General features: G+C 38.3%; 3 protein-coding genes across 6 annotated transcripts; all 3 read left to right on the top strand.

The window, feature by feature from the left end:
* Positions 1 to 3,328: 3,328 nt before the first annotated feature.
* LOC140778596 (uncharacterized) lies at positions 3,329 to 8,910 on the top strand. 4 transcript variants are annotated; one of them, XM_073123392.1, is made up of 16 exons: positions 3,339 to 3,429; positions 3,922 to 3,986; positions 4,177 to 4,291; positions 4,408 to 4,601; positions 4,837 to 5,069; positions 5,161 to 5,218; positions 5,615 to 5,742; positions 5,837 to 5,963; positions 6,059 to 6,323; positions 6,423 to 6,477; positions 6,573 to 6,639; positions 6,781 to 6,838; positions 6,967 to 7,021; positions 7,244 to 7,552; positions 7,628 to 7,819; positions 8,202 to 8,910. In XM_073123392.1, exons 4-16 carry the CDS (start codon positions 4,502 to 4,504, stop codon positions 8,577 to 8,579), a joined length of 2,025 nt encoding a protein of 674 aa, XP_072979493.1. In that variant the 5' UTR covers positions 3,339 to 3,429; positions 3,922 to 3,986; positions 4,177 to 4,291; positions 4,408 to 4,501; the 3' UTR covers positions 8,580 to 8,910. The 4 variants fall into 4 exon arrangements, with proteins under 4 accessions (XP_072979495.1, XP_072979492.1, XP_072979493.1 ...); XM_073123394.1 differs by lacking the exon at positions 3,922 to 3,986 and having other exon boundaries at positions 3,329 to 3,497; positions 6,784 to 6,838; XM_073123391.1 differs by lacking the exon at positions 3,922 to 3,986 and having other exon boundaries at positions 3,329 to 3,497.
* Positions 8,911 to 9,750: 840 nt separating this feature from the next.
* LOC140778597 (protein XAP5 CIRCADIAN TIMEKEEPER) lies at positions 9,751 to 16,151 on the top strand. The gene is made up of 12 exons (XM_073123395.1): positions 9,751 to 9,966; positions 11,250 to 11,315; positions 11,403 to 11,467; positions 11,560 to 11,672; positions 13,014 to 13,089; positions 13,210 to 13,286; positions 13,376 to 13,437; positions 13,536 to 13,667; positions 13,769 to 13,822; positions 15,379 to 15,444; positions 15,648 to 15,722; positions 15,830 to 16,151. Exons 1-12 carry the CDS (start codon positions 9,802 to 9,804, stop codon positions 15,878 to 15,880), a joined length of 1,002 nt encoding a protein of 333 aa, XP_072979496.1. The 5' UTR covers positions 9,751 to 9,801; the 3' UTR covers positions 15,881 to 16,151.
* Positions 16,152 to 17,112: 961 nt separating this feature from the next.
* On the top strand, positions 17,113 to 17,924 carry LOC140778599 (peptidyl-prolyl cis-trans isomerase-like). Its single transcript, XM_073123396.1, has one exon. The coding sequence runs from the start codon at positions 17,180 to 17,182 to the stop codon at positions 17,699 to 17,701; it is 522 nt and encodes a 173-aa protein (XP_072979497.1). The 5' UTR covers positions 17,113 to 17,179; the 3' UTR covers positions 17,702 to 17,924.
* The last annotated feature ends 3,179 nt before the right edge of the window (positions 17,925 to 21,103 follow it).

Raw genomic sequence — 21,103 nt, 5'->3', positions numbered from 1 at the left:
GACTGTGGGTTAATAGCAATGCCACACTACTTATGGGCTGGTGCAGCTGAAGCCGTGAATGCCATTTATGATTCATTTAATACTCGTGGTGCTCTGTTAAATATTTATTATTCAAGCAAAGTTATATGTTTAATACGGAAAAAAAATTTGTATCTTTATAAGCAATGTAAGGTTTGATTTATGAATATTAAAAAAGATTTTCATATATATAGTTATTACTGAGATTTTTTAAAATATCATAATTGTTATTATATATATTTTTTAAATATTATAAATGCCACTAAAATCTTTTGACTGTATGGTTAGCTTTTAATCAAATATTTTTAATAAATTATCGTTAAAATTAACAAATATTGTTACATGACAAAAATATTGTTAGACTGTAACATATTTGTTGACAATTTTTATCTTATAGAAGAAAAAAAAATTGTACTTCAATATAAGGTAAATTATTAAATAGTGATGTGATCCGAGCCTAATTAGGTCACCTCATAAGGAAGATTAAGTTCATTAGGTCGAATCTATCTATCAAAGTATTTTTTAGTTAATATTTTTGGAGAAGACCAAACATGAGAGTAACCGTTATGAATGCCCGACCAATGGTGTTTGAACCTTTATTGAGGCGATTGATTGCCCTAACTTAAGAACATTCTTCGTTGAGACATTCGAAGTAGCTCTCATACAATAGCGTTCAAATGCTTGATCCCCGAGAGTGTATATTTAGAGTTTTAACGAAGTATTTGAACACCAACACTATGTTTAAATGTTTGGACGCCGATTTTGATCATTTTCTATCTTCTTCTACCTCTCATCTCTTGAACTCTTTCTTTCTCATCTCTTTAGTCCAAGACTGACACCGTCAAGCCAATGCTAATCTTTTTATCCTTGATTGCCAATCCTCTTAGTCTAGTATGGCTAGCAATCTTCTCCCCCTCTCTCCTCTTAATTCTAAATCACGAATCTATCTTACGTCATCATCATCTCTATTGTCCTCTTTATCCTTATCATCTAAATCTCACCATCTTTATTGATTCTACCATCAAATCATCCACCACCGTCTCCTCAAATAAACTATCTTAGTCTGATCCATAATATATAACTTTTAAACTATTTTAAAAATTTTATAGAATAGCAAGATAGTTATTTCTTTCTAACAAAATAGTCTTTTTAATCTAAAATGATTTTCAGGCATAACTAATTAACTAATTGAAGGCCATATTTATAATTTTGGTGGTGATTATAATATTTTAAATAATGTAGATATAATTATCATCTTTCAAAAAATTTCAGTGGCAATGGAACGCAACATAGCTTAATATGCGAGTTTCCTTTTATTTCATTTTTTGGTTTATAGGATTACTTTTGAGCCAATTAGGAGTCGCCAAGTGCTGCAACGTAGCAAATTCTTGCGTCTGGAGCTACAGAGAATACTCCCAAACTGTCTTCGTTCTTAAGCAGCAAGTGGCCTGCGTTATTCTGGTGATCGTTTCATTTTCCCTTCTCCTTTCTATATATCTATGGGAGCTGCTTCATAATAAAAGAAGGGTTTTCTTTAGCCCTCCCCTCTCTCTCTCCTTCCTTGTCCCGAAAGTGGTACATAGAGTAATGGGTGGATTGAGAATGGCAATGAGTTTGGTGGTGGTGTGGGTTCAACGGCAACCACTAAAGATGACGGTTTTCTCTTCGTTGTGGTAGCAATGGCGAAGCTCCTCTTCATCCGCTTAATCGTCAACAATCACAACAAACTTCTTTATTGTCGTTGAGGCCGCCCTCGCCCTCGGTTTATCCGTGCTTATCTATAAGCTCATCAAGGAGAAGACCTACGCCGGTTAATTTGAAGCCCTATACATTCGATCCCTCGATTGATGATTTATTAGTCTGTTTCCGCATTAAAATTTTGATTTTTTTAAATGGTATATATGGTTTTTTAATTGTCGCGTTTCTTCTGGGATTTAAAGATCATTATTCTTTTTTCACGTTTGATTCGCTGTTTTGGGAAGAAGTGAGGAAATCGAAGAAATCAAAGATTAAGAAACCAAATACTAAATCTTTCTAAAATAACTTTCTTTGAAACTTTGTCATAATTCTTTATAGAAACCAATTAAAATGTCAATTATTACAGGACTGACTATCCCTCAAGTCTCAGGAGTTGTAGACTATATAAATATATATATATCCTTCTTGTCAAGATACAGCCGATTCCTTTGTCGTAAGACTATTGTTTGACTGAATATATCCGAGTTTTGTTGGACCCTTTTTGAGTGCGATGTGATGCTTAATTCTTCGATGGAAGACATCACCCAGTATGGAGTTGGATGGAGAAATAGGAAGTCTTAACTCCAATCAATTGAGGATTGGTGATTGTTACTGCCGTTGCCATATTCTCGATGTAAGTAAATCTTAGAAGGTCTTTCATTCCATGGCTATCTACTTGATTTATTCTTATGATCTCCATGGTTTTCTTTTTCTCCATCAAAAGTCTCGTAGTTGGGCAACCGGTGCTACGTCTTCCTAGTAGTAGTCCTAATAAACTGTGTACTCGATGAAACGTTTGCATATCCTTCCTCATTTGTCCTTTTTGTCTTTCATCAATATATCAGGAGCGACCACCTCAAAGTTTGCGATCTAGCCACGTGGCCATCTGGGAGCTCATCTGAACTTTTTCATAGATCACAACTGTCCATTGGTGGATCCGATGTCCCCTGCTCGAATGAAGTAAATGCTATAAACGCGAGAGAGCCCGAGAGGGATAGGGACAGGATAAGGCCATCCGACGAGTATGGGAAGCCGAGTTGGCGTGTGCTCAGATCTCGACCGACGAAGTTAACCCCTCTTTTGGGTGCAGACCTTATGCTGCCCACTTTGCAAGAATTTCCTGCATATTGGTACTTGGCAGTCGCCAGTCGATGGTCGGCTGGCGTATAAGGAATGTTATCAGTATATATACTAATGTGCTTAAAAGGCCATTTTTAGCTCTAAATTAATTCTCGATGTTGCTTGCAAATAAGTACTACTTTGAATTCTATAATGAGCTCTTTTTACATATGTAATGTGTTTATGTGCTCTTTTTATGTCTGATGCATTATATACACGTATAAATACAACATTTAAACAGAAAAGGAACGGCCTTTTTGTTCGGTGTGCTGAGTAGAGCAGCGGATCCTCCGTGACGTGGAGGGACAGGTGAGATGCGGCTGTCGGCGAGAAGATGGATATCTGATGGGCGGTTGTCAGCCGTTGATGGTGTGGTGGGGGTGACGTCTAGAAGCGAGGGGGGTATGCGGCGTTCTTCGTGCTCCTATAAAAGCTCACTTCGAGTGCTAGAGGAGTCGTAGTTTGGTAGATAGAGCGTTTCGGGAAAGGTTGGAACCCCTCCTGCCTCGTGAGAGCAAGAGGGGGAAAGCTTCGAGCTTTCCGTCTTCCTTGCTAGTATCCTTCCTTATTTTAATGAATCAAATGGGTGCCTTCGATTCTTGAGCTGATTCTCGATTCGAGGGGTATCTTTCTTTTTTCTCGATTTTTGTTTTTGTTGTTGTGATTTTGAAGGGGAAATACTACCGCCGAGGAGATGATAGGATATGCGCATTCGTTATTGGTTTTTTTTTTCTCTCTGGATTTTGTTTGCTTTTGTTTCTGTTTCTGTTTCGAGAATCTAAGATTTCTTCTTAATCTTTGTCTTTGGGTATAGCAGAAGCTTGGTGGTTGGGAATCCTGGGAGTGGTTGGGGACTGAGGTGGAGTTTAGAAGCTCCTGAATTGGTTTAAAAATGGGTCAAAGACTTGTTCTTTCTGATAAGATAGCACTTGGTTTCTTCTTTTTTAATCGGAAAAGGGGTGAAGATCGCAACTTGGTCGGAGATTCGTGGATTGTTATTTAGTTTTCCCTTCTTTTCCCTCTCTTCTTTCCTTTACATTCGAAAAGATCCCATGGGTGGTTTGGACGAAAAGTTCATCCCCTTCTCTCTTTATTGTGCGCTTTAGTGGATGGTAATGAGAACCCGATTCTTCTGACCTCATAGGACGAAGCTCTCTTTTCCTCCCCTTTTATTTCTTTTCCTGTTTTTTTTTTCTCTTTCTATTTTTCTCGCTTCTCTATGGCTTTTTCCTCGTTCCTCTCATTCTTCTCCTATTCTTTTTTGTTGGAATTAATTTGTGGGTATTCTTTTCCTGGTCTCAGTTTCCTCACCAGAATCGATTTCTGTGACCGGCATCACTTCTGGGTTCTCAGTTTTGGCAGCACCGGAGAGGAAAGAGAAATAAAAACATCTACTTTTGGTCTTTTGGTGAAAAAGGTACGATATTCTTTCTTGTAGCAGTGCTCTCAACCCACCTCTCTCACTCACTCTCTCTCTCTCTCTGTCTCCCCCTCTCTCTCACACAACTGTGATTTTGATTCTTTTTGATACAGGAGGAGGAGAGGAAGGTGAAGAAGCGAAGAAGAGGAAGAAAGATCTCATCTTGGGCAAATAGTAGTATTGGCTGTGGATGAGAGTTGATTGGATATGGACAAGGAGAGGTCTCGAGATGTGATGCGGGGAAGAAGTTCTGGGAGTTGCTTCTCGCCCACAAAGCGACAGCAAATGCGACGCTCGTCTGCTATAGGTGTTTTCGTACTAGTAACCTACCATCTTCTCCATTTTGCCCCTCTTCGCTCTCTCAATTTACTTCCAATGGCCCAATTTTTTATTTTTATTTTTATTTATCTTTTCCTTTCTTGTTTTTTGCTTCTTTGGTAAAACCAAGCCCAAGTTGTTTGCTCTATGTCTCTCTACTGGCTTGTGTTGATGTAATGAAATCAATCTTGGGCTAATTTTATTGTGTGGTAATCATTTTGCAGTCATAAATGACAACAGTAATAACGGCGGAGTTGGAGAGAGGAATGCAACAATGAGATGGAAGAAGGAAAAGGTCAGGGGCTCGAGGTGGAGATCGAGCAACCATAAGGCCGTTGCAGAGGCCGGTGTTGGGAGAGGGACTGAGGGAGAAGAGGGTGATGCTTTTCATTCACCACCTATTACCAGTAGTACTAACAGTCCTACTAGTAGGAAGAGAGTGAGGATCCATGGAAAGGTTTGGTTTTAGCCTCTCAACTTGATGACATTATTTGTGTTTTTAGTATTGCTTGTCTATTGTTAATTCGTCAAATTTTACTGCTTTGAAGATATCAGAGGATTGTGATTCTGTTGATCCTGCACCAGTGCCTAGAAAATTAAGATCAGGTAATGACTGGAATCTAGTAGTCTGATTCATCTTGTAAAGTTGCATTTGTAGACCTATGCTTAATAAAATATCTTTCTTTTTGTCTGATTGGGAAAACTTTATGAACTGGAATCTCGCATGTTTACTCTTTGGTTCGGTCTCGTTGGGCTTAGTGATTTGTTGTCATTATTATAATGGTTTTATAATTAGGGAATCTGTGTTCTCTAGAGAGATTTCTGCATGCAAAAACAAATGCTACTAGTAGGACTCGTAAAACGCTAGCTGCTAACTTTATGTAGTTTCTTATGGTTAATAAGATTGTCCATCTTCAAACTTTACTGAGTTAGGTGTTCTTTCATAATTAAATGTCATAGCATTAGTCGACTTAGTTTATACTTTCCTTATTTCTGTCTCAGCTATTTACAAACAAACTAGCAAATCAGCATCTCCTCCATTGCCAGATGGAAAGAAGAAACACCATATTTCCTTTGATGGTGTGCAGGAGCCCTCTTCTAATTGTGGGAGAACGTCCAAAACAGGACTGGTGGGTTACTTTTCCAGTTCACCAGCTTTTGCCATGTTTTCTGTTGTGGAACAGTAAAAGGATTATACTCTTGGATTTTTTTTTTTGGAAATAGTTGCATGGCTTTCTGACCAAAGATGAGGAAGACGTTGCCGAGGCTTTGTATGAATTGGCCAGAATGGGCAATGGGAATCCAGAAGATCAATTGGATACAAAGGCTGCTTCTACCTCTTATGCTGAAGGTCTACACTTGTATATTTTCTTTGCATATCAATTAGTCAGGTTGTTATACTGTTTACGTTATTAGATTTCAATTTTGATATGCTCATCTCTACAGGTGCTTCGAAGGAGGAGGATGCAAAACTTTTGTTGCCATGTGCTGCAAATGAAGTAGCTAATCTCTCTGCTTGTTTGGAGGAGCCTTCTGAAAGAACTGAGATGGTTGAAGCTCCTAGTTTGGAGCAATCTGCAATATTATCTCAGAGCTTGCTGATAGTTGAACAAAACACAAAAGGGGAGCAGATAGAAAATCTATCTTCAGGCAACACTACGTGTTTTCCAAATTTTTTGGGATCTTCTGCTCTGAATTGGTCTGATAATGGGTGAGCAATGCTTCTATCTACCACTTTAGGTGGCTCTGAAAACGGTAACTTTTACCCTTGTATCAGCTCATTGCTGATCTTTTATTTTTCTATTTGTAGAGAAATGAAACAAACAAAATTGGATCTTCCGCAACATAGAGCAGACATCGTTCTGGTAATGCTTCTTTCCGGTCTCTTAATCATAGACATGTATATCAGCATATTCTGACTTGTGAAATGATTTAATTTTGATTGTACTTATTTTTTCAGTTTGGATCTACTGGATCTGATGTTGTGATACATGTAGAGCAACAAGCCAGGCAGACCAGTGAAAATGGTATGAAATTTGTTTCTCAGGATGGTACTGACTTTATGATGAGGAAAAGACATTCTACATGCAGAAAACATTGGAATGTTAAATTGTTAATAGCTCCTTTTTCTTTATGATTGTTATCTTATGTCCAACTCTTTTTATCAGAAGCTGCTCTTCATGTTCGGTGTGGTTTGCCTAGTACCTCACATGGGCATTCGACTATGTAATTCTACAAACCTACTGTTTCTACTTATATTAAAACCTTTTATTGGATGTGTTTTTTTTTCTCTAATTGTCGGTACATTGTTGGTACATTGTGGGAATCTTACTATTTTGAATCTTGTTCCCCAGGTCCTCTCCTAATAAAGTTACAGTTTGCCCTGACTCTGATACTTGTGTTGCTAAGGTGATCAATGCCTAAACTTGCAGCTATGTTCTTTACATAAAATTTTAAGTGAAAATTGTGTCAGTAATGCAATTTTTTAGTTAAAACAAGTTAACAAGTTTGTGACTCCTAGATGTGTTGTAATTCACACCCCTGAGTGTCCTTATCAAGAGATCCCTTCCCTTCCTTTCCATTGTCGTAGAGTTTCTACTGCCATTCTGACCTAAGTTGGTTATTGTGCAGCTTTCTTTGATTAATTCTGGCACGACAAGTTGTCGTAAAAAGTGTGCAACGCATGTATATTTAAGTCATCTTATCCAAATGCATCAATCAAAGTCTAGGGAGGGATCGAAGCCAGTTCTTCCAGCAACCTGCGAGACAGCTGGGATGCGAGATGGTTTCAACTGCACTTCATCAGCTACAAGCAGTGGTACCTTCATGAAGAGGAAGGGAGATGATGCCAGAAGTCATATGTTGCATAATGCTAGATACCTACCAGTTCAGCAGTCTTCTACCTTACATGAGGCCCATGTTGAGCAAAGGATGGGGATGGTAGTTACTAGCACTGTGACCTGTTTATCTGCTTAAGATTTTATTATTTGATGAGATCTCAATTCTCTTATTCAGGCTTACGATTTCCTGTCCTTTTCGGGTGGCCAAGGAGCTACTAATAATTCTGGAAACAGGGGGGAATCGTCGGGGCATCCCCATTCTCCTTTCCTGCATCAGCATTCCCCGCACCATCCCAATGTGCCCTTTCCTTTTTCACATGTTCCTTACACCCACCCAGAAAATCTAGTATCTCCAGCTTCTCAACAGGTTTGTTCTTTTTGTTTTCTTCTTCTTTTGGTAAATGATCTCTCTTTCTTTTCTTTTATACTTTTTTTTTTCTTTTTGTTGTTGTTGTTGAGAATCTTGAGATTACTTGTTTTATTGTAGCTACATTTCCTTATTGCATCCAGATTTTTGAACCAATTGATTCAACTCTTCTAGATTTTTAATTTCATAACATTTTACTTGCTTATCATCAATCTCTGAATGGAAATTAAAACTAGATTCATGATGCCCTTCCTCCTAATACGCCACATCTTATTTGACCATTGTATGGTACTAGTTGAGGTTTGGAGGATGGTAACTGTTCCATTGTAATTTGCCATACTATCTTTATCATCATAATTAGTTGTTTCTCTGATTGGTTCAGTTGCGAGTACCACAATATATGGGCAACCCATATTACAGGCCGCACATGAATCTTCCAGGCGGCTCCACGAAGCTGCAACTACAGCAACAATTGTGGCAGTCCTATTTGGCTCAACACAATCCACCTATTGGCTATGACTCCCCTTCTTCGCGGATGAGTGCTCAGGCTTCTTTGCCAATCTCACCTGGTACAAGTGGGCACTACCACTCGTCTAATACAAAGCGACAGCAGCTTCTTCCTGATGTTCCAACCTCTTCATCCTCTGCGGCAAAGCACCAACAAGAACGCTACAAACATAGCGGTGTATATGATACTGTTGCTTTCCATCAGGATGGTTCTTCTCAGTTGCAGCTCCTCTGCAACGCACAACGCTCATAAGATGGATTGGTCTGATTCGTTCGTCTAATTCATTACGGATCCTTGAGAATCCTTCCTGGGGTGCTACTGCTACTACTTATTCGTTGAGTCTAAGAAACAAGAAATTGGCAGAACACTCTACGTGGCAGGGCGGACTGGATGCTTCTCTTTTTTCGCTGCTCAGGGAAGATATTTTGATTTGTTAAGTGAAGAAAGAAGTGCACAGATGTGTGACCACAATTTAGTTGAAGAACTTACAAATTTCATACTAGTCCGATAGAAAGGAACAAAAGTTTGAAGAAAATGTATCCAATCTTCAAATACATTTCTATTGTGTGTGACTATATTTTAATGCGGCAGACGTCTGTTATGAGAAAATTACTCAGATTAGTAGTAGCTGAGAAGAAACACCACGTCAAAAATATTAGATGAACTAGTACATGAAATTGTTGTGAAGCTGCAAGATTTATCAGTGCTCACCCTTTCTTTTGTCTTCAAAATTCAATTGTGCAAATGGTTTACTACTCCTTTTCTCCCCTCTAAATACTAGCTTAATTCGCGGCGATCTGGTGCCTGTTCTATCAGGTTGCATTGAGGAATCATATATGCACAAACAGTTATATAGACTGCTGTTCAAGGATGGCTGAGATGCTAGTACACTGTTCTGGCATTTGAATGCTGGTGCTGCTAGCATTAGATATCTGATGTAAAAGAGTAGATCTTATTCTAAAACTCACAGAGCTATCCAGGATAAACATGGGAATATAATAGGGTGCATATTGGATAGAGGAGATATCTATTCCATAACCATTTGCCTGCAGTTGAGATCAATGAGACCAAAGTAGCACACCAAAAGTTGAAGCCCGTGTTGATTTGCTGCTGCTTTTTTAATATTTTCTATTTGTAAGCTGACATTTTTTTTTAATTTTTTTTTAATTTTTTTTTGAGGATCGGAATCTTTTCTATTCTTCATGCATATTTTTCGTTGAAAGAATGTTCAATCTGCAAATAGTGAAAAAGACAAGGTTCGAACTGCTAGTTCCCTCTACTTTGACTCCGTTTGACCATAGGAGATGTAAGTTCATGCAGTCGTGGCTGCAGACGATCTGCTCTTTTTCGGGCATGCCATGACACGTGCTCTGCACGTGCATCGTCGTCGCCTCTTTATATAGACGAACCGTCTTTAGGTTCTCGAAGGCGAGAGAGAGAGAGGGGAGAAGAGAGAGAGACAAATTGGTCTGAGATGGCGGGGATGGGGGATGGATACGTGGGCACGGCCCAAGATGCGGTGAGGATACGGCGGCTGGAGAAGCAGAGGGAGGCGGAGAGGAGGAAGATCCAGGAGCTCAAGAACAAGTCCGCCGGCGGCCAGACAGGCCTCCTCCAGTTCGGCTCCGGTACCTCCGAGGTAATGATTAAGAAATCCCGCCAACCTCAGTTAGTACATTGGGCTTCCTTCTTTTTATCTTATATTTTCCGTCAATTGCTATCGTCTTGTCTTGAAATCAGTCCAGAGGAAGAAAACCCAATTTAGATTATTTTTTATTTTTTATTTTATGTGCCGAAATATTTTTTACGCATAAAAAGATCATCTTTTTCCCCTTTTTCTGATACCTGTGAGTTGATGGGGTTCGTTTCTTTCTTTTCGACAATTCTTATTGCCTTCTCACGGGAGCAATCGATTAGAAAAAAGCCAGTTCCGTTTTGTGTCTCTGGGCTCGATTTATGGGTTAAAACGTTATCTAGAAGCTGTAAAAAATTTTTGAACTGAAAAATGAGATAATTGCTGTCATCTGTATTGGCTCTTGTTTACATCTTTGAGATGAGCATCATACGGACCGAAGGGACAACGGATTGTGCTGTAATATTTGGGGAAGAATATATATATATTTGTGCGGTATATATCTATGCATTCTTCTACTGTTTTTATATTGACAGAATCTAGGGATGCAAGTAATTTAGGCAAGATAATATGAAAGCATCCGACAATCATGAAAATGCACATAAATTACCGTATTTCAAGACTGTTTGGGAAATATCACAGTAGCAAATGGATAGAGAATTGTGAATAGTTGAACTCAAAATTAGGTAATGTGACGCCTATGGGAGATCAAGATTGACTTAATTAGAATGAACATTAATAATTTAATATTATTTCAAGATTTGGAATAGTATCTCATTTTACTTATTGACCTCACTTCTTCTTCCTTCAATTTTCTCTTGTTTCCTTCATTTCGGGTTTTGCATACACTGGTAGGGATTCCACTGCCTGTTAAAGATTTTGTAATTAGTATGCATGAAAATGGAGGCTGCTTTGTTATTAGGAGAGTTAGCAATCTGATGTATCTGGTGGTATTCTGTTATCTATTCGAAAGGCGTATGTTCTGATTGATTAAGCTTCTCTCTTTGTTTGATATTCTTGAGTGTTGACTATGGCAGGAGAGGTATCTAAATGACACTGAATATGGAAATTCTTGAGCTAAAGTTCAAAAGGATGAATTCTTTTCGTAATCATATAAGTTTTCTTACTGAACTAATTTTTTGATTTTGTCCTCTTTGAGCTTTCTAAGGTTGTGACAGTTTTTATTAGTTTATATAATAACATACTTGTTGAATTAGTGTCTGTAACAAAGTACTCAGTGTGCCAGGGAAAGATACTTAGAATTTTTTTTTTTTTTTTATGGCTTTCAGATACTCGAGACTGCTTTTAAAAAGGAAACAGTTGGTCTAGTTACAAGAGAGCAATATGTTGAGAAGGTAAGAAATTATCTGAATCAAATTCTATGGCAAGCAAATGAGAATAGTTTTCAGACTGATGCTTATAACTTTTTTAATGCTTACTAGAGGGTTAATATTCGGAATAAAATTGAGGAGGAAGAGAAGGAGAAGCTTCAAAAATTACAACAAGAGTGAGTTTTAAGTATTTAAATATTTTGTGTTTTACATTAGTTCTTATTATTGTCCTCAGTGCTCATATGAGATATGCTTGCTGATGATACAGGGAAGAAGAACTTGAGTTACAGAAAAGGAAAAAGAGGAGGGTGAAGGTTGATTCACGCCTATCCTTTGTTGATGACATCGATAATGGAAGTGATGAGGATGACGTTGAGAACAGTATGTCTCATTTTTAGTTCCCTCCTTTGCATCTCCCTCCATCTGGGCTTCTTGGCATTATACATGCTAGTTGATGATGCAAAAACAATGTTTAACTGGCTTAACTTCTCAAATATTTTCTCCTTTGTTTGTTAATTTGGCTTATCATGTTCTAGTACACCTTTTTTTTTCTGGTATCTATGTCTATATGACCTATTTTGCCGTAGTAATAGGTGTCCTCATGATTCTCTTTTCCCACCTCTTAACATCAGTTTGTATGATTATTATGAATGGTTGTTGACATGATTATTCATATAACGCTTTCAAGTTGGAAATAACATTCACTATTGTCCAACTTCTTTTTCCTGAAAGGCTGGTGAGCATAGAAAAAGAGAAAACTGAAGATAAACATCAAAGGGCAAGACTTGAAAACCCAGTACAATGAATTTCTTCCCTTTGGTTGAGGATATAAAGATATTGTCTTACATGTGTTGATCATAAATTTCTGTGTCAAATTAACGTATTCAACTCTGTATGGATAGTCAAGAAAATTTAGTATCCAATTTCTATATTCTTTAAAGCTTTTAGCTGGTGTACAAGAACTTATCAACTGTCAGGTTTTTGAGGTCTCTTTAGAGAGTAATAGTTATTGTCCTTAAAAGTTACCCCAGTTTAATGAAATTAGGAGGTGACTGAAAGGGACGCAGTGATCTTTAATCTCACAATATATACTGGATTATATTACTATTTACTAGTAGCGTTAGATGGGAAATGATGAGGGGTGGTTGATTCTATAGTTGCCGAATCAGAATACAATCCAAGAAGAAAGTCTTTGATGACTTATATCAGTGAAATATGAATATTCATCTTGTGTTGGTAAAATATGAAGATTCACAGGCACCTGACTAATCAATTTGTCTCTATGGAAGAGGTTGACCATGTGCTTGCAGAGAAAATGTTGCATCAAAATGGGAGAATGAATTCATTTGGTTATCGATGTTAAAAATATCCAATCACAAGTATTACATAAGGAAATCATGTTAGAACTTGTTTCACCCTTTTTTTCATCAAATTGGGGGTGCTGTGTAGTTTTTGGTTACATGCCCAATTCTATGGGTGGTGGATTTCAGTATAATTGGATAAAAACGTCCTTGTAATCTCTTAGCATCAGACAATGAATTTAAGGTTCTTATCTATATAACTACATTTGTTTGACTGGGTTTGGACTTTGGAAAATATTGCCTTGTAACTTCTCTATGTTAAACCTACATATGCAAGTTCTACACTTCTACTTACATCAGTGAAGCTGCTGTGATAATGTGAGCACCATGCTGACTGTCACAAAAAAATATTTGTTTACAGATCAAGAGACGAAAAGATCTGTGTGTGGGAAACTTGGAAAAGATCCAACTGTTGAGACAAGCTTTTTACCTGACAGGTATGGAAGATATGTCTAGATGAATTTGTTGATAATGTAGATAAATGAGAAAGAGTTTATGTATCCTCCTTTTGCTTGGGCTTTAATCTCTGAGCTCTGTTGCCAAGAATGATCTTCCAGGGATAGAGAGGCAGAGGAACAAGAAGAGCGAGAAAGATTGAGGAAGCAGTGGCTTCATGAACAGGAGTTGATCAAAAGTATACCCAGATCCTATTATTTGAGTTATGCTTATTGGTTTACTATTAACGAAGTTAGTGTTGCTAAGATATTTACTACTCTACCTCAGATGAACCTCTTGAAATTACTTATAGCTACTGGGATGGAACAGGCCACAGGAGAGTAATCCAGGTAACTTCCCGCTCTGTAATGGTGCCTGTCTTTTTTTAGCTCTTCTGATGGTGCTGTTGTTTCCTGATTAGCATTGATAAAACCATTTGAATTATTAGGTTCGCAAAGGTGATAGCATTGGAGAATTCTTACGAGCGGTTCAGCAGCAGCTTGCACCTGAGTTTCGAGAAGTACGAACAACATCTGTGGAGAATCTCCTCTATGTGAAAGAAGATCTGATCATACCTCATGTATATCATTTGCTCTAATTTTGTCTCTTTTACTGTTAATGTTGGATCATTCTAAGTGCAGCTATATAACAGTGATCTTTCTTTTCTGTTTGAATTTTCAGCAACACAGTTTCTATGAGTTAATTATCAACAAGGCACGGGGCAAAAGTGGACCGGTAATGCTCAATTTCATAAACAATCCTCTTAAGGATTGCTGATTCTCTTTGTTCAGTTGTGACTGACTATTTCTATCTGCTGAAGAAATCCTATTTTTTTTTAAAAAAAATTTCATCTATTAGCTTTTCTCTTTAACTGCTTTATATCCATAATAGGATTCCCCTTTAAGTTATGATACTTTATATACCAAATTATTAAGGCTAAATTACATTTAGGCCCCCTGAACTATGATCCAGTATCACTTATATGATTATTTCTCTTAAAGAAAAATGTGGCATTAAGACCCTGTGAAATATTATAATCTCTATAGAGGGTTACACCATTGGCAGTGAAATTAGTTTTACAAAATTATCCTCTATCTGTATACACATATGGACTGTGGAAGAAGGGCCGCAAGTTTAATAAAAATTGAGAGATAGAGAGATTGAGAGGAAGAAGATAAACCAAAAATTATTTCATTGGGTTGGGAGTGGGAGAAAACTGTTGAGAAAGGCAGGGGGAGAAATTGAGGGAGATTGAGAGTTTGAAAGGAAGGAGATTAATATAACTCTTGGAGGTCACTATTAGGAGAGAGACATGTTGGAAGAAGAGGAGAGGAAATGATTGACAAAGATTGGACGGAGAAGAGTATAGATATATTAGTAACAGTATAGGTTTGGGGAGGAAAATGATGGCAATTTTGGCACAATTATTAGGAAATATTGGTCAACTTGTAATGTTTGAGTAGTTCAGAGGATTTTTGTTACACTTTTTTTAGAGGGTACAAGTGATATCATGTTATAGTTCGAGGGGTTTAGGTGTAATTTAGGTAATTATTAAAGGTCAAGAAGAAAAAAGTCACCAATCAAACTTCCAAACTGGCAGCTGACTCCTTTGTACTTGGTACTGGTGGTGTACAAAGTACCTCTATTTCAAGCAAAAGCTTTGTGCAATTATGTTATCATGTACAGTATCAACTGAATGCTCTGTGCTTGTTCTCGGTGAGATGGAAAGATTGGTCAGAGGACCACCAGCTGGGTTTTTAAGCTTGGTACAGTACTTAGGTCGAGCCAGGCTAAGCTAGGGCTATTCCCAGTTTTCCTTCTGTCAGCACCCATGGTATTGAAGACATTTAAAAGCAATTCTGGGGTTCCATTTCCCCGAGTAGGTGCTAGTTAGAGAGTTAATTTCCTCTGTAATACATTCATTTTTGCTCATATTCTCTAAATGTCAAATCGCATTGTTACACTAAGCTATCATGGAAATCATTTTTCAAAATTTTGCAAAATTTTCAGCTTACCATAGGGGTATGTTGTCACATATATCTTGTTTAAAAATTCCTTATGCTTATGAAAACCATGGCATTGAGATGAAGAATCCTTTTGGGAAGCCAGTCTGCAGTAACTCCAATTGCTCCTTTGGATCACTGAGAAAAATCTTAGATAGAACTTATAAGAAAGGTGTTTTTTTTTTCTTCCATATATATTTTTTTTTGCTTGAATTAAGTACCATATGGGAAAGCGACATGTAGCAATTATCAGATGTTCTGATTTATCTCATAAGTTTCTGCCTGCAGCTTTTCCACTTTGATGTTCACGAGGATGTTCGGACAATAGCTGACGCCACAATTGAAAAGGATGAGGTGATGTGCCCTTGTCTTCTTTTAGTTTTAGTTTTTTGAATTAAAGTTAACTCCAAGACAAGGTATGAATTTTACCTGTACGAGTGAATATTTGATTGGTAGGATTGGCAAAACATGTAAGACATGGAATCAAACTATTAGGATCCATGTTTATCTCATTATCTGGATCTTGAAGCTGATATTTCTCCTGCATATATCTGCAGTCCCATGCCGGAAAGGTCGTGGAGAGACATTGGTATGAGAAGAACAAGCATATATTTCCTGCTTCAAGATGGGAGGTTTGTCTCCTTGCTCAATTTTTTTTTCTGATATTAATCTGGTGGAGAGTATGCTCACTACTTTGTTGTAATTCTCCTTTGGTAATCCAAATTCCTTGCCTCTCCAGATATATGACCCAAGTAAGAAGTGGGAACGCTACACGATCCATGGCGACTGAGGGCGGAAGATTTAACGGCAGGGTTATAATGTATTAGCATTTAGACTTACTCAAGCCTTGTACCTCAACCACATCTGTTAAGGTTTGTCTGGGAGCTAATAGGGATCATTAGTAGAACTCTGAGATTGCCCATTAGACAAAAGTTTCATGCACTTAATTCATAAGTTGTGTCTTTTATCGAAATGGTGTGGTAATCCTTGACAATTTTGGTACACTCGTTTTATTGTGGTAGAACTCGTTGATCTAGTTGAAGTGATATAGCTTCACACTATGCCAGACTTCCTATAATAATGGCCATCCTTGTTTCTTCGTTAGATCTAATGTACTGGAAATGGATATCATTATGTATAGCTACTCAATGGTAACTATATTTTTTTCCGAAAGCGACCTCTCTCGATAAACTAACTTTCCTTTTATTTTTCTATCAGACAGGCAAGGCAGACTAAGTTTGGCAAGTTGGCTGCCTAACTAATGTTTAAATGGGGAAGAAGTATTATTAGAAAGTAGAGAAAGAAAGTATTAATTTCTATTTTTATTTTTTATTTTTTACTTTTGATAACTACTAAAGTGATAAGGTTAGTTTTCAGTAAAAATGTTACCCACATAGTCTATGATGGTGGTTCATTTCTAATGAGAATTGAAATAAAATAATAATAATAATTATGTAGTCTATTGGGATATTGGATATAAGGTCGTGAACAATAAATAAAAAGGACAACACGACTACCGGCCAGACGTGACCCTTCTCCAGTCATTTTTATACTAGGCCCTGAAATTTGACTTTTGGTCGCTGTATAACCTTTAGAACGGTGGCAGTGGCACGATTACGTTCCTAATCCCTAAACACACGGCCTGGCTTAGAGCTCTCCAGTGCACTGGAGAAGACCCAAACTCCAATATGACCAATACTCACGAGAACATCACACCACTTTTTTTTTCTCTCACGTGCCATGCCGTGCCAGTGCCAGTGCCACTCCTCTTTTACCTTTATTTTTTCTTTTTTCTTTTTTCTTTTGTTCCTTTCCCTTTCCTTGTCAGTTCTAACCCCTGTTTCTGTCCCAAAACCCAACCCCTATTCTATAAGTTTTTAACCCTGGTTAACTCCATTTCCAGATTTCCAGAAAACCAACTACTTATCCATCTCAACCCACGTGTCCACTTCTGACGGTCCAGATCACTCGAGGTCATTAATATCTCCTTCCACCTCTCTATATAAACCTCTCCCCTCTCCTTCTCCTATCCCGCACCCAAACTAGAAACCCTAACCCAACAACTCTAATCCCTCTCCTTCGAATCCCAATGGCCTCGAACCCTAGGGTCTTCTTCGACATGGCGATCGGCGGCGCCTCGGCTGGCCGGATCGTGATGGAGCTGTACGCCAACGAGGTTCCCCGCACCGCCGAGAACTTCCGCGCCCTCTGCACCGGCGAGAAGGGAACCGGCCGCTCCGGGAAGCCCCTCCACTACAAGGGTTCCACCTTCCACCGCGTGATCCCGGACTTCATGTGCCAGGGCGGCGACTTCACCCGCGGCAACGGCACCGGCGGGGAGTCGATCTACGGCGAGAAGTTCGCCGACGAGAAGTTCGTCCGGCGGCACACCGGGCCCGGGATCCTCTCCATGGCGAACGCGGGGCCGAACACCAACGGCTCCCAGTTCTTCATCTGCACCGTGGCCACGCCATGGCTCGACGGGAAGCACGTGGTGTTCGGGCAGGTCGTGGAAGGGTTGGATGTCGTGAAGGCGATCGAGAAGGTGGGATCAAGGAGCGGGACCACGTCGAAGACCGTCACCATTGCAGATTGTGGACAGTTCTCTTAGGTTTGATGGAGAGCCGGGCCTTACAATCATGGTTGTGTTTGTCTTCCTCTCTTGGTGTCTTTGCCTTCTTCGTCCGGTCTAATTAGGGTTCTGGTGAGTCGGATCTGTGATCCAGTCTCTATGTTCTCGAGTTGCTATTTCCAATGCCTCCTTCTGAGGCATTTCGTCGAACAGGAACATGGAAGGGGAAATAAAATTACTCGCATCTCTACTTGCATCTTAAGCACTTCTCTTACTATTTGTGAAGGAGGAAAACTAGTTGACTTTTCTTCTTCTCGTAGAGATCTCTCATCTTATTTTATAAAATAAGAGTTATTTGGTGATATTTTAGGCGTTTTGGAATAATATAATCCCACTAGGTGCTCGGTGCGTGGGAGGAAAGAGAAGAGTTGGAACAATGGGGACCATTTGTTTGACCTTTTGACTAGTCTGTCTACATGAGTACCAATCATTGTACTCGTTGTACTCAAGAGGGCGATTTTATTCAAAAAGTAAATAAATTCAGTAATATAAATACACCGATTATATATATATATATATATATTTCTCTCTTTCTAGTAAGTTATGAGCAAACTTGAAATAGTTAAAACCTTTACAACAATAAAGGTTTTTCTTTTAATAAACTAGATCTCTTCATACGAATAAATATAAATAAAAGAATAAAGTTTCCACTTTATATACTGAATGCTAATTTAATATTTTATATTAAAAGTATAGTGATATTTTTTTCTATAAAAAAAGAACCCTTCAATTGTTAATATTTGGTGGCCCACTCGGATTGAGCGCGACAAGTAGCCGCGGAGCTGATTTTATGGGTCAGGTTGTACTAGTAGACACATAGACGTAATTATTGTGGGTGTGGCTTATATAATTCTAAGCTTCTCTTTGTTGAATATATATATATATATATTTAAGCCTAAATGTGAGAAAAAAGTTGCATATTACCACCCACTTGATAGAATCCAGTTCTCCTTTGTCTTTTACCCTTTAGGAATGCTTTCGAGTGCTATACGATGCTCGGCTTTATGCTCCACTATGTGTGGTTCAAAGTTTTGTCTACTGGGCCCAGGGCCCAGGGGCACCAAGGCCCCAGGGCCATGGAATTTACTTATCAAATATCAAAGCTTTGGGTCGACTCATGCAAACTAAGAATAATCTTTGCCACCATTGCCGAAAGTTAAGAGCCAGGATGATTAAGAAACTCATTGTTTATAAGCATTTTCGTAATGCTTTGTTGTGACTTAAAAGGAAAGCCTTTACTAAGATTTTACTGGGGATGACAAAGATCTCTTCTGTGTGTGATTGATAACCCTCTCTTTGCGATCAATCCTTTTCAATGCTCGTCTTCCTTGGGAGCCGCAAGGAAGTTTTTCTTTTGTAATTAGTTTTATTATTTATTCCCAACCCTTTCTCAAACTCCATGCCATCTTGATTGCTCTAAACTCTCTCTCTGTCTCTCTCTGTTTTGAGTGTGTAGCTGAGGAGTGAGGAGGAGAGTGTTGAACGCCTTATTTAGTTGCTCGCATGCCAAAACGGTTGGCCTTATCATTTAGATTAAAAAACAATTAAGTGTAGAGGAGATTGGCTATGAGAGGGTGCATATCTTGAACGAAATTGCTAAGATGATTTGGTGCATAGTGGCCCACGAGATCTAGTGTATTAGAAAAAATTATATGGTCTTCTGGTAGAAGACTCTTCTACCTTGCAAACTCCCCAGGAATAAAAAAATGTCGGCTATGATTTTAGCCGCAGTTTACTTTAAGATTAGTTTTTCTTTTATTATGTAATATAACTCCTTATTAAAAATTAAAAATTAAAAATTATAATAACTTTATCTTAGAATATAAATAGTTAAAATTATATTTTATATTATACGTCAATCAAATTACTAATTTATCCTTGATTATCTATTCCATCAACCTTATTTATTATTAAAAAAAAAGTATATTTTTTCCTTCACTTTATATTATATCAGAAATAATTATTATACTATTATTTCATAATATAAGAATAATTATTTATAAAATAAAAATATTTTTTAAAAAATAATATTAATTTTATTTCTAGAGTGAACGAGACCATTAGAGCCCTTCCAAACCCTCCGACAACTTTAGCACAGTGACTACATGAATGCATGAACGGCTATAAAGTTATAGCTTTTAAGGCACGAGTAACCAACATTATTTTCAAATCTGATACCAGTGTTTTAGATATGTTGGATAGAGATACTCTAGCTATAAGTTGAGAACTTTTAGATATTTGAGATAGTTTTGTATTTGTTTTTATGATAGTATAATTATTTTTTATAAACAAAAAATTAATTATAATTTTTTATCACTCTTTTTTTCTCCTTTACCAAGAGGTTTTAAGAGCTTGTGATCCATATTATTAATTCACTTGTGAACATGCGAGCTCTTTATTTTATATGCTACGAGAAATTTGCTCATTTATATATTATCGTGCAACTGTTTAAAACATGGCTATTTGTATAAAAAAAAATTAAAACTTTTATTATAACAAGATTGAGTAGGGCTATCAAGCTCGATGAGTAGCTCAGGCTCGGCTCAAACTTGGATCAGCTGAAGCTCAAGTCTGACTTGACTCGATCAGAGTTGAGTCGAGCCCGAGCTGTTAAAATCGGCTCGAAATTAATATTGAGCTGAGACTGAACTGGAGCTGACTCGCTCAAGCTTGGCTTAATAGGCTTGTTAAGGTGCCCCTCCTCCTCCTCCTCCCCCTTCTCCTCCTCCTCTTCCTCTTTCTACAGCAGTGGTTCTCCTCCTCATTTGGCAGCGGCAAGTGGCCGCGGTGCCTTGCCTCCTCGTCCTTGTCCTTCTTCTTCTTTTGCAACAACGGTGTTGCGGCTACCGCTCCCTCCTCCTTCGATAGCGGCAAGCCGCAGCGATGCTGCTTCCTCCTCCTTTGGTAGCAACAAGTGGCTGCGGTGCCCCGCCTCCTCCTCCTTCAGCAACAGCAAGCCGTAGTGGTGCCACCGCCTCCTCCTTCGAGAGCGGCAAGTTGTCGCGTGCCGCCGTGGTGCCTGCCAGTCTGCCTCATCCTCATCTTTTTTCTTCTTCTTTAGCTCGGCTTGGGCTCGATTTGGCTTGGTTTGGCTCGATCCGGCTCAGCTTAAATGAAGCTTGATGATAGGCTCATTTCAGGCTTAAGCTCGGCTCGAGCTCAGTCTGGCTCGGTTAGAGTTGAGTTAAGCTGAGCCTGAATCCAATTCTAATGCTCGAAATTAATTTTGAGTCGAGCCTGGATCGCAGCCGGCTCGTTTACACTCCTAGATTGAGTTTTGAGTCAAATCTTTGTGAGCTTTTATAATTTAATTGTATATAATTTTTAATTTATAATAATAGATTCTAATATATACTACATATATAAATTATATATATGCTA

This window comes from Typha angustifolia, chromosome 15, assembly GCF_048772165.1.
Source record: "Typha angustifolia cultivar Huaian chromosome 15, ASM4877216v1, whole genome shotgun sequence".
NCBI lineage: Eukaryota > Viridiplantae > Streptophyta > Magnoliopsida > Poales > Typhaceae > Typha > Typha angustifolia.
This window is presented reverse-complemented; position numbering and strand designations above follow the sequence as displayed.